General features: G+C 39.1%; 2 protein-coding genes across 2 annotated transcripts; both read right to left on the minus strand.

Annotated features, from left to right (window-relative positions):
* Positions 1 to 1,725: 1,725 nt before the first annotated feature.
* LOC108609350 (terminal uridylyltransferase Tailor-like) lies at positions 1,726 to 3,337 on the minus strand. Its single transcript, XM_018001128.2, has 7 exons — positions 3,148 to 3,337; positions 3,052 to 3,085; positions 2,788 to 3,000; positions 2,498 to 2,725; positions 2,265 to 2,429; positions 2,002 to 2,200; positions 1,726 to 1,910 (listed from the first exon to the last, which is right to left on the minus strand). Exons 1-7 carry the CDS (start codon positions 3,232 to 3,234, stop codon positions 1,790 to 1,792), a joined length of 1,047 nt encoding a protein of 348 aa, XP_017856617.1. The 5' UTR covers positions 3,235 to 3,337; the 3' UTR covers positions 1,726 to 1,789.
* A 5,557-nt stretch (positions 3,338 to 8,894) lies between these two features.
* On the minus strand, positions 8,895 to 12,046 carry modSP (modular serine protease). The gene is made up of 5 exons (XM_018000539.2): positions 11,831 to 12,046; positions 11,050 to 11,359; positions 10,513 to 10,991; positions 9,898 to 10,453; positions 8,895 to 9,749 (listed from the first exon to the last, which is right to left on the minus strand). The coding sequence occupies exons 1-5, from the start codon at positions 11,895 to 11,897 to the stop codon at positions 9,230 to 9,232; spliced, it is 1,932 nt and encodes a 643-aa protein (XP_017856028.1). The 5' UTR covers positions 11,898 to 12,046; the 3' UTR covers positions 8,895 to 9,229.
* Positions 12,047 to 12,281: the final 235 nt, after the last annotated feature.

Raw genomic sequence — 12,281 nt, forward strand, 5'->3', positions numbered from 1 at the left:
CGATGCGCTTTATGAACTCTACACACATGCAGACATTTGTGTGTATGTGTGTGTGTATGTGTGTGTGTGTGGATGCGTGTTGCTATCAACACCAAATAAATGTACGAAACACGCGAGAATAATGCGCGCATATTGTCCAAATTTGTTCTCTATAAATTTTATTAACAAAACACACAGCAAAAACAGAAAAATAAAACAACAACAACAGCAACCAAATAAATGAATTTCGCGCTGCTTGTTCACCGGGAAAGTAGCGCAGGACCGGCAGGATTCCGGATATGCACGGACTTGAGAGTGGCTCGCTTTACGGAACAGGGCTCGATGATTCGCTTCAGTTCGGTTCGGTTGGTTGGTTGGTTGGTTGGTTTGTTGGATGAATGTTGGCGGCTGGTGGAGTATTTCTGATGCTGCCGAGAGGCGAAAGAACTATGTTTGGCGAGAGATAAAGCAATAAATTCTGTCAGAAATTTAATTTGATAATAAATCTTTGGTTCTAGCGCTACGGAATTTATTTGGCTCGCACTCACGCACACACACACATTAGTGTGTATATATATATAGCATATGTATATGTATTTGTATGTATATGTATATAGAAATTCGTGCACATAATAAAACAAAAAGGGCGCAAAAAACGTGCGTGCACGCCAAGGATGAATGAGGATACCAAACATGACACTTATGGATGTTCCAGCACAAAATCACACGTACACGGGCACACACACATACACAACACACACACGCGCACACATACTTTTGGGTAGACAAGCATTGCGTCGCCTGTTGGCGACATTTGCTGGGCTTGTTGGCTCTTTATCCCTTTTCAAAATATCACCTACACCTATGCAGTACAACAATGTGTTTATAGATGCCTGCGTATGTGTGTGTGTGTGTGACACCGCTCCGTCAGCTGGCACATAAAATGGTTTCTAATCCGGCTAAGGGCCAAAACCACTCACGCTTTCAACTGCCATTTGGCCTTATCTCATGGAAATTGCCTCAAGCGTTGATAAGTTTTTAAGCACCTTGCTCAATGCATATACACACACACACACACTGACTTAAAATATATGATCAAATGACTTACATTTTGACTTGCATAGTCTATTCATCATAGTGGGTTAAAGTTAGAAGCAAAAGTTTTATTTATTTATTTATTTATTTTTTTTTTTTTTTTTGTATATTTATTTTAAGCGCTGAATCTGTACAATGCAAGTTTTATTTATATAGAACCTAACCTTCTGATGTATTCAGGAGGATTTACAAATATATATTTACAATGGTATATTCTCTCTTTTTAATTACAGGAGCAAAAGTACTTTTCTGTTTATTAAAAATGCCTATTATTTTATAAACATAAATTCAAGATATTTAAATCAAAGGAAATAAACTTATTACAGCATACTTTTAGGCATACTTAAATGAGAAAATTATCAATTTGCCAAGCTCCGGAACGTATGCTTCAAAAAAATCTTCAGTCTGAAAATACTTAGTACGTTTGGATTATATTTTCATGAATTGCGGCTTTTGAAATAGGTCAACCAAAATATCGATAAGAAATATTTTGTAGAACATATGTTTCAAGCGTTGTTCCAACACTATTTAATCCATATATAAACCAATTTACATAGCTCAACCAAAATATCGATAAGAAACCTTTTTCAACAATATTTGTTCCCAGCATATTTACAACACTTCTTAGCCTATATTCAAATCTTCGGAAAATAAATAATGATGTTTCTTATATTTGTAAATAGAGAAATATATAATCTAAATATTAACGTGACACTTAAATAGATAAAAATCGTTTCAGATGTTCAAGTGATATTCTGTCGGCATTATTGTCATTAAGGTAGATTATGTCCTGTAACAAAACGGGCTTCATCCATTCTACGGCTAGCAGTGTAAAGCTACAAAAATGAAAAAAAAAAAAAATAATAATAATAAAAAAAATGTAATAATAGACTACAATATAAAAGGCTAAAATTGGACTATGATTACCCTCTTGGTAAAAGGTTTATAAGCTCAGATCTTGTTATCCATATGCCATAGTAAGGACTTATTGTGTATTTATCGTAGTTAAAGTTTTGATAAAAATTAAAATATTGCTGGAGTGCGTCTTGTATGGTTTGTGGATTGACATCGACTCTCTGTATTCCCAATTCCACATGAGAAAGGTTGTTAAATTTAGTTATTGCGGCTTGAATACAATACAGACAATCATTAGTGTTAATGTATATCAACTGAAATTAATACAAACTTACGCCCCATATCCGGAACCAAATTTTGTTGCAAGTCTTTAACTGGGGGCAACAGCTGAGATATTTGAAGGAAATAAATCACCATCAACGTGTGCAAATGACTTCGCAGCTGAAAATTAAGCAGAAGGCTTCTCGCTCTGTCCCGCAAATAGTGAACCATATAGCGACCTAAAAAGAGATAGGGTAAGTTTTTTATACAGATATTACTGAGATGTCCATTTGAAAGATATTCTTACCAATCGGCTGCAAATCAAACATATAACTAACTAGCAGATCGCGCGCAGGAGCCGCTCCTTTAGAGAAATTGATATCCACTTTGATCTTGGATTGTAGGTGAGTCAGGCATATGATGGGAACCCTGGTATAGACAAATGTATTAACTATTTTCCAGGTTTGGTTGGCTTTTTTGTGAAGCACGTCAACAGTCGTATACAACTGCTGAACTGCCGTTTGCACTGGATATTCTGAAAGAGACAAAACAGTTGTATCTTCTTTCATATTTGTATGGATTCGTATAGAAACTTACCAATATTCGCAAACATGTCTAGATCGGAATTCTCATTGCCAACGCCCACCACTCGAGAGCCAAAGCAATCAACCTTTGTTGTCTTATTGGGAAATGCCTCTTTGAGTACATTGATCACATCATATTTGATCTCTTGTATAATCGGTGAAAATCGCAGCTCATTCGCTGCGTCAACCTGCTGAACCAGCTTCAGCCAATAGTTCTTAGATTGGCCTAAATGAAAAAGCATATATTATCTTTGCTGTCTCTGTAGGCCCTACATACCAATATCCTCCTGCAACTGTAACATTGGGTAGCTCTAGAGGTAAACAAAATTGAATGTGAAATGCAAACGGTACTTAATTATATAAATATATTTACAATTTCGTCTGCTGAAGCTCTGCACAATATTCCGAGGAGTGTTATCCACAAAATCATATTCCTTTTATAACTAAAATAAATATTCATTGGATTTTGACAAAGTAGCGAGATTCCATCCACTGGCGCTTGAGTTCAACTGAAATGATCGCTCACAGCGACTAATGAGACTTTCGATTTGACACAGCCAGAAGTAAATAAAACTGATTATGAACGCATTATTGACACTCAACCGAATCTGTAGCTCAACGATTATATAATCCCCTTCCAAAAGACGAATACAACAAAAATGAAAAAATAAGTAAAGAATTATTTGGGTATTACAATTTTATTAGTGAAATAAAACTAGGTAAATGACTATTTTTTAGAATGTACATATATTATATCTTATACAGAATTTTAACATATTCACAAAAATAAAATACTCTCCCTAATTCAGAGTAACGACAGCTCAGTCTCAACAGCGTCACGTTTCCCTCTCTCTTCTATACGCGTTGCACTCTCTTTAATTTACTTAATTTAATCATAATAAGCAAGCCAAATTAACAAAAAACAATTTTCGTTTAAGCAATGCTATTCACAGTCTTAAGCACTATCTCATACTAATCTAATCGCCTTTTTAATTATTCTTATTTATTTTTGTTTATTTAAAGATGAATCGAATCGAGAATTTTTCACTTATTTGATGCAAAACAAATTGATTCCACAGTACGGTTTTTATCAATAAACACAATCTTTTGCGTTGTGCATCTCAGCTTGAGATCATTAAGAGAACTACAAGAAAATATAAACAAATAATATTGCCCTAGTCACACAGAGAGAGAGAGAGAGAGAGAGAGAGAGAGAGAGAGAGAGAGAGAGAGAGAGAGCTGATATTCCAATCACTCTACGTTTCTTCAATGCATATATGTACATTGTACATATACCAAAGAACATACGCATACACACATACGTATGCATCTACACGTGCATAGGCGCGCACTTTGCTTAAGGCTCAATTTAGGCTTTTTGATTTGAGAAGTTATTTATTGAATAAATTTTCTCTTCATAATGTGATAATAGCATATTAAATATTTATTTAATTATATAATATACGTTCAAAAAGCTCTAACTACATATCATCAAATAGGTCTTAAAAAATTAATTGCTCGATTATGATTTATCCATGCAGTATGCTACCCTGTAAATAAATTTTATAATTTCGCTAAAAAAAAAAAAATAATAATAATAATAAAAATAAATTAAATAAATTAAAAAAAAATTATTTATCCATAAAATATAAATATTAATATATCATATAAATATACGTATATTATCATATAAATATACGTATATTTATTTATTTTAGTCTCTTAGGGAACTAATTTTTCTGCAATTCTTCAGCAGTTTTTCAGAAGCAGTTCGTAGGCGTAAATACGACAAGCTTTGGCAGAAGTTTCGAAAACAAGCTGTTTTCTTTTTTTCATTATTTTTGTGCAGAATCAACAAACAGGGAGAGCAGAGAGCTGAAAAACTATTGGCGTCATCGTGTTGTCGGTGGCACAACATTCATCTTCCTCGCGCCGGAAACGCCATTGGAAAACTCAGCAGCAGCAGTGGCTCTGAGTCGGCACTCTGGGCACGGTCTCTGCTGTTTTTCGCCAGAATTTAAATAAAAAGTGAATTTCTCATTTCAGAGCTGCTGCAGCAGGAGCCGCAGCAGCCAGTGCTGTAAGTGGAGCCAGCGGCTGTGAGTGATGGTTGCTGCTTGCTCACAGATTGAATGGAGTGCTTCCGACTTCCGGATTCGGGTTCAAATGCGAGCGCTGCACTTTCGTCTGGAAAACTGCAGTGCACCGCAAAAACTTGACAAACATTGCGCCCTGCTGCCGCCTCCCGCCCTCGCCAGCTCCCTTGGCAGCAGCCACCGCTTGGATTGACTTTGACTTGGCCAAGTTTCTCATCTTGGGGCTGGCAACTTTTTGCTTGAGTTTCGTTAGCAGCAGCAGCAGCAGCAGCAGCAGAAGCAGTGACTCCCGCGCAGGCTGACCGAACCGCAGACACTTTGTCTGCCACCCGGCCATAAATCTAAGTGTGCGTCCTGGCCGACGCACTCGTCCTGCAATATATGTATATAGAAAATGAAATGATTGCGAAACATCAAAGTGTTGCAGTTCACGGTGCGCCAGCTGAGAGTAATGTCTTCTCTGTTTTCCATATTTTTGTTGTTGCGGCAGCCAACCGTCAGCAGCTGGCGGCCAGTTAAATTGCCTCCGCTCATTCGGTTATTAAAGTCGTTCAAGAGCGCACCGGAAACTAAATGGGAAGTGTATTAGCTGGCAAAGCGGAAACGTATTAACTGATCACATATCTCGGACTCCTGTCCAGCATCAGTACCAATGCCGAGCACAACAACAAACCGACATCGACACCGAACCCGACACCGACAGAGCAGCGACAGCAACACGGTTATTGCTGGCTGCAGCAGGCGCCACTGCAGCAGGAAACGCAGTTTTGGCTGCCCGCCCGTCTGGTCATCCATTGACGCAAGTCCGCAGCTGTTTGCTTGCCCCAAACCTAGCCTCAGCCGGCCCAGCCCCAGCCCCATCATGCCACAGTGGCAGCCGGGCAAGGATGCTCTTAATTTATGGCATTGAACTTTTATTGGGCGAATTTCTGTTCATTTCCATGCGTGTATTAAGAATAATGGATGCATGTGCCGGAAGTGCTTCATTTGAAAAAGGGCGAATCTGTTGCCAGTGTGCCCAAGGCTATGCAGACGTGTATAGACATGCAAGTGTCTATCGATATATACATATATATTTAAATAAAGTTGTTTATTCTCACTGAATAATTGACTGACTGATTGATAATCGATGACACATGTTTGCCTTTCAATTTATTTGATCTAATATCTGATCACTTGCATGTGTTATAAACTTAAGATTCTTCAGATGACTCATGATGGGCAGGCAAATTGAAATAGAGCTTAGCTTAGCTTATTTAAAATGATATCATTCAGAGGAGAAGTACACAGAAATTACCAAAAAGTAAATCTCTCCATAGCTCTCTCTCTCTTTCTCACTATCCCTATATCTATCTATATCTATATATCTATCTCTTACTTTTTCTTTCTTTCTCTTTTTAATACATTCTCTTTATCTGCTTCTCTATTTGTTTATTCGATCTATTTCTCTCTCTAGCACTCTATTACGCCCTTTTCGCAGTCTTTAAATTTGCCTTAAATATATAGCCGGCTTAGTAAAAATATCGAAGCTTCAGTCGTCGTTAAATATGTATATTTAAATTAATTACAAAATATTTTTGCTGATATATATTCACAATTGTGCGACTTCATTAAATTCACGCATTCATTTATCATGAGTCCATTTCTGCGAATGCCATACAAATGTGCAAACAATGCAGTGCTGTGGTTAGCACTGCTCTGCAAAACTTGCATTTGTATGCAGCGGAGTTCATTTATAGATAGTGTCTTCAGTACTGAGAGAGGTAGAAAATTGTGATTCAACTGATGCATTTCTCTAAATTGAATTTTCTTTTGACTGTCCTTGCATAAACTAAGAAAAAAAATGTTTATTTTATAATCGGTCATTGTTTAAATTAAATTATAAATATACAGAAAATACTGGAAAGTCGAGATTTATTAGAATTTCAGGTTCATATCCATAGCATATCCAGGAAAATTCAATGATAAAATTCGCTTGGCTGGGCTGGTGAATTCAATAAAAAAATCACAGTGCGAAGTTGAGTGCAAAGAGTTGCATTTGCCACCGTGCAACCGCTAGGCGTTGCAAGTGCGTTTATGGTTTGATGATTTACAGTCACAGCCATAAATATTCGCACGGCCAGTGCGCACATTATTCGCGATTTATGCTGCGCCGCCATAATTCATGCAACAGCACATGTAAAATTTATGCAATTATTAATTTAACACTCCCACGCGCCACCCACGCCTTGCCACTGGTCCTCAGCACCACCTCTCGACTCTCCACTGACCCACTCTAGCTCGTATTATCAGCTACAAACAGGACACAAAGGCAGATCTATCTAATCTGACCCAGCTAAGCGTTTTGGCCGTACAAACCAATTTGGGGCGACAATGCAACAAATGAACTGCTGGCAGTTGGGCTCGTTGCTGGCACGAGCTCACCCACCCAGCCGCCAGTGCATCACCGCTGCACCACCAGCCGGCTGTGGAACCATAATTTACCCGACGAGCAAAAACACTCACGAAAATAATAAATGTCCAATATGTTAGCCTGGCTGGCAACATGGCAAAGTCGGCAAAAGGAACCAACGCCCACATAGCACCAAATCGACAGAGGCAACAGCAATAACAACAACAACAACAGTAGCAGCAATAACAACAATAAGAAGAAAAAAAAAAGCTCATTCATTTGGCATGTGTGAAACAAACAGCAGCTCCAAAGCGCGCCAGCCTAGAGGCTGAGGCTGGGCAGCCGGCTACGGTCCAGTGAAGGTTCGTCCTGGGGCTGGAAGTAACTGGCGCAGCCCTTAATGCAGGCCACCTGCTAGGCTCGAGTGGACGGAGCGGACGGAGCAGACGGACTGAGTTCGGCTAGAACATGGACAGCATGTCGCTCCATTAATTTGCCATAAAACAGAAGTGGACTAAAATTTGTTTGTAGTTGTCGTTGTTATTGTTGTTGTTGTTGTTGCTAAGGCTACAGCAAAAAATTACAAATGACACCAAGAACACCTAAAGATAGTTGGAGCACCACAAAGCCGACCCGCCCTAGCTAATTTATGAACCAACCAATTTTGATGTTCTGTAAAATGTCCACAATGACATATTGAGAACAGCGCAAAGAGCAGGTGGAGATAAGCCGAAGATATTAAAAGAACATATCTACGATTGAGAACACTGTCCTGGAATGCATAAATTCAAAGGGAATCCGGTCAGACTCCATGTTATGTAGTTGCATGTCAGCTTCTCTCGTTATGTAGTTTCATCAATAAATTGGCTAAATTTGTGATATGGAAAATTTTGTAAAATCTTTATAGATCTAAAGGCCTTAATTATAAATAGTGAAGAAAAAAAAAAATTAAAATAAATATAGTGTTTATAGAAGTGTAAATAACTTTTATTCAGAATTGATTAATATTTAATGATCCAAATATTTAGGCAAATGCTTTGTAGAGCATATTATTAATAATATTAATTATAATATATTATCGGTAAGAGCTTTTATGATAGCAATTATTTAAACTATTAGTATTATATATATATATATGTATATATTATTAAAACCAACCCATTCAACATACATTTTGTTAGGAATATTTTTTTCAATTTTAATATTCTTATGATATTTGTAAATATTTTGTCCAAACTATATATTTGAATTTTAAGTAAAAAAATATATATGAAACATATTAACACTATTCATTGCCTCCGTTCCTTACTATTCAATATTTTTATTTTCTTCGAGAAATAATCTTCTAATTTCAATTTCAAAAAAAATCTTGCCATATTTGACTTTACTTATCTGTTTTATAATACTGTCATGTCGATATACAGTAAATGTGTCATAAAATATTTTTAACATTATTAAGGCATTTTATAGAATAGCCTAAACTTATCGATCGGAAAATACTTTCTATCATTGTGAATATTTCCCTTTTCAATATATCAATAAATACTTAAAAAATCAGCCCAACTTGAAAACGCAAAAAGAAAGAATAAAGAAATTTTTTTTTATTGAATAAGAAATTAAAACAGGATACCGTTTAACAGTAGCTTGCTAATTTGAGTACTTTATTTCAAATACATTCTTTGTAAACAATAAGAGAATTTTAAAGGAGAGTACACATACAAATATTTGGTTTTAAGTACTATTAAGTGAGGACAGTAAGAGAAAAACTTAGTTATAGGTTGATAGTTGATAGACATCAGAGACAACTATCGTTTGTTGCTTGATAGCTTTACTTTTTTATGGCTTACGTCTTGGCTTAAGGAGATGTGCGCATTTACAGGATTCAGAAAAGATTTCTCTCAGGAGTACTTTTATATATATAATGTAATATTAAATATTTTTTATATCTAAGCTCAATGAGTTCAGGACTAAGCGTTGACATCAAAACTCTTTTGCATGGCTGTTCTAATTAGATCCTCAAAGTGTTGGATATTCGTCAGTGTTGTTAAGCTCTCGGCACACTGTCCGGCGCTCGGAGCACTACTGATGACACCGTACAGGTAGTGACGGAATCGATCGCGAGAGAAGGTCAGCCGAACGTCTCCGAGCATCTCCCGCTTCGCCGTAAATCCGCCTCCGCTGTCGCCGTGGCAGGCCAGGGATGTACCCTGGGTGTACATGCAGAACTTATCGGAACTGATGTCATACAGACTGGCCTGGCATACGGAGTTCATTTGCGATTTGGCTGGCACAAACTGCAGCTCACGCTCGTCCTTGAAATTCCAGCCAGCGAACTGGCCTTGCACGTCGTTGTTGATGTTCTCCTTTTCGGAAAAGCTGAAGAACTCCACACACACCGGTCGAACGACGTTGCTCAGCTTGTATGGGTCGCTCAAGAAGATCAGGGCTATGTCGTTTTTGTAATTATCTTCACGGCCCTTATATTTACTGGAAGAAATAATTGTATTAAGTTTGTAGCAGTCATTCGTAGTAGTATCTATTGGAAACTGTGTGTATTAAAAGATAACAGTTCCTTTTTCGTGGTAATATTTGAAGGATATTCCGTGATCCCTATGCCAGTATTTTGTTTACTTACGGAGCAACTATAATTGACTCCACTTCCCGCCTCCTATCCTCATTGGTGACTTTATTGTAGCCCCTGTACAGCTTGGCGGCAACCACACGAAACGTGCTGGCATCGTAAGCATTCTTGCTCACCTCGCTGTACACACAGTGGGCAGCCGTGATCACCAGGTCGGGGGTGAGCAGGGAGCCACCACAGACGAAGTTGTAGTCCTTTTCGTTGTGCCCGACGTAAATGCCGACGTGCCATGGCACCACCGTGTTGTTGATGGAATAACCGTTGGACGAGAACTGCGTGATAGGTGTGGCTATCTGGCCACACTCCTGGTAGCAGGGCACGCGCTGACGACTCCAGTAGCCGCCGGCCATGCACTTCATAGTCGGCTGTGTCAGTATGTTGCTCGATCTGAAGCCGGTGGCGCAGATGAAAGTCACCTCGGTGCCAGGCGGATGGTAGCGTGCGGAGCAGTTGACCGCTTGTCCCTCATACGTGCAGGTGGGGTTGGTCGAATAGCCATGGAGCAGGTTCTTGGGGCGGCCCTCAGAGTCTTGCCAAGTGTCGCAATATTCTGTAAGACAAGGTTTTTCATTAGACACATAGAGGGTGCTGAAATATTGCACTACTCACTCACGCATTTCGGCACCACGTCGAGGCTCCACTGTCCATTAGCACAGCGACTCTCCTTTGCGCCCTCCAAAACGTAGCCAGGCTTGCAGGAGAAGAAGACCGTTATCATGTTTATGGGCGGTTTTAGATACGTGCCGTACTTATCCTTCAATATGGGCAGCTCATCGCCGTGAGGCAACGGGCAACCGGACAGGCTCGTCGGCAGTACGACCGGTGGCTGGGTGGTTACGGAGGAGGTGTTGCACAGCAGCGGCGCCTCGTCGGAAGTATCAAAGCAATCCGCTTTGCCATCGCAAATGAGATTGCCGGCGATGCAGCCGCCGCTGGCGCATTTAAAGGCATAGCCCGGGCACTCGATGTGTCCGCAATAATTGACAGACTCGTCATAGCCGGTGCCGTCGCCACAGTCGTCGTAGCCATTGCACAGATACGTGCTCTTCTCCAGGCATATGCCGGAGGGACACTTGAACTCCTCGTCCCTAAAGTCAATCAGAGCACTGTTCAGATCTGGCCAACCACAACACACGGACTACTCACATGCAGTTTCCCTTCAAATTCGACTCAATCTGTCGCTTGACGTCACTTGTGCCGCAGAGAAAAACCGTCTCATCCGAGCCATCGGCACACTCAATAATGCCATTGCAGGGCGCCGTGCCGATCACGCATGCGCCGTAGCTGCACGTGAAGTAAGGCTTAGTGCACTGATTTCGCTGCGAGACACAGATGAGGCCCGTTTCGTCCGATCCATCTGGGCAGTTCTTGGTTCCGTCGCATACTTCGAATTTCGAAATGCAGCTGCCGTTATCACACTCGAATTGGATGGCTCCGCAGGCTCCATACACTGACCCTTTTACGTAAAAGAATGAATAATTATTAAATCAAGATTGACTAAAGAAAAGAACAAATTCGGTTAAATCGAGTCCCTTATACTATCTATTAGAATGTACAAGGCGTAGATTAGACAACTACAAAAGTCTGCAGCGTTTAAACTCGGCTTCTGTCTATCTACATTTATGATATACCAGTCATCTAATGTGAAACCGATAGCAAAAACAATAACAGAGAACTTGCTCTCTCTCTGTCTCTCTCTCTCTCCCCCTCTCTCTCTCTCTCTCTCTCTCTCTCTCTCTCTCTCTCTCTGTCTCTCAGTGTACTCTCACTCTCACAGACACTCTCTTCTCTTAAAGTAAAGATATTCTTGACTTGACAGACAATCACAGAGCAGACTTTTGTATTATCACCCTAGACATGCAACAATAATATATTTAAATGCGCTAAGACTTATACCGTACTCTAATATATTTTATAATTTACTTACTTGCACTGAAGCTTAACAGAGTCACGCAGATGCATAGTAAATGTGACTTTAGGTGCTTTGATATCATGCCAAAATTCGAAGAATCAACTACATACAATAATATATATAATAAAATATATACTATATTGCACTGTTTTAGTTGTTTTATATATTATTACGATTTAACTAAGAGGATCGTGCAACTGGGAAGCACCGGACCCATCGACAGCACAACCAGAACTGAGTTGAAAAAAATATTAAAACAGCATTTGATATGAGAGAAGAGATTTGCAGCATACCGAAGTATAAATGCTCTAAGACTCTTCAGGGTTATGTTTCTAAGACTTTCTGACAGCTAACAAAATATTTATTTGTTCATATATAAGTATATATTTATATACATAAATGCATCTAATATAATCTAGAGTGTGTAAATAATAATTATCTTGATCATTTAATTTTGAAAATTTCA

Source organism: Drosophila arizonae, chromosome 2 (assembly GCF_054131065.1).
Source record: "Drosophila arizonae isolate 15081-1271.41 chromosome 2, UAZ_ARI_1.0, whole genome shotgun sequence".
Lineage (NCBI taxonomy): Eukaryota > Metazoa > Arthropoda > Insecta > Diptera > Drosophilidae > Drosophila > Drosophila arizonae.

Coding starts and splice junctions, on each gene's coding strand:
- LOC108609350 (XM_018001128.2), bottom strand. CDS start 3,234: ATGAATATTTATTTTAGTTATAAAAGGAATATGATTTTGTGGATAACA. Junction 2,726..2,787: donor AGACATGTTTGCGAATATTG/GTAAGTTTCTAT, acceptor TGTCTCTTTCAG/AATATCCAGTGCAAACGGCA. Junction 1,911..2,001: donor ATAAACCTTTTACCAAGAGG/GTAATCATAGTC, acceptor TCATTTTTGTAG/CTTTACACTGCTAGCCGTAG.
- modSP (XM_018000539.2), bottom strand. CDS start 11,897: ATGATATCAAAGCACCTAAAGTCACATTTACTATGCATCTGCGTGACT. Junction 11,360..11,830: donor TCTGTTAAGCTTCAGTGCAA/GTAAGTAAATTA, acceptor TTTACGTAAAAG/GGTCAGTGTATGGAGCCTGC. Junction 10,454..10,512: donor CGTGGTGCCGAAATGCGTGA/GTGAGTAGTGCA, acceptor CTTGTCTTACAG/AATATTGCGACACTTGGCAA.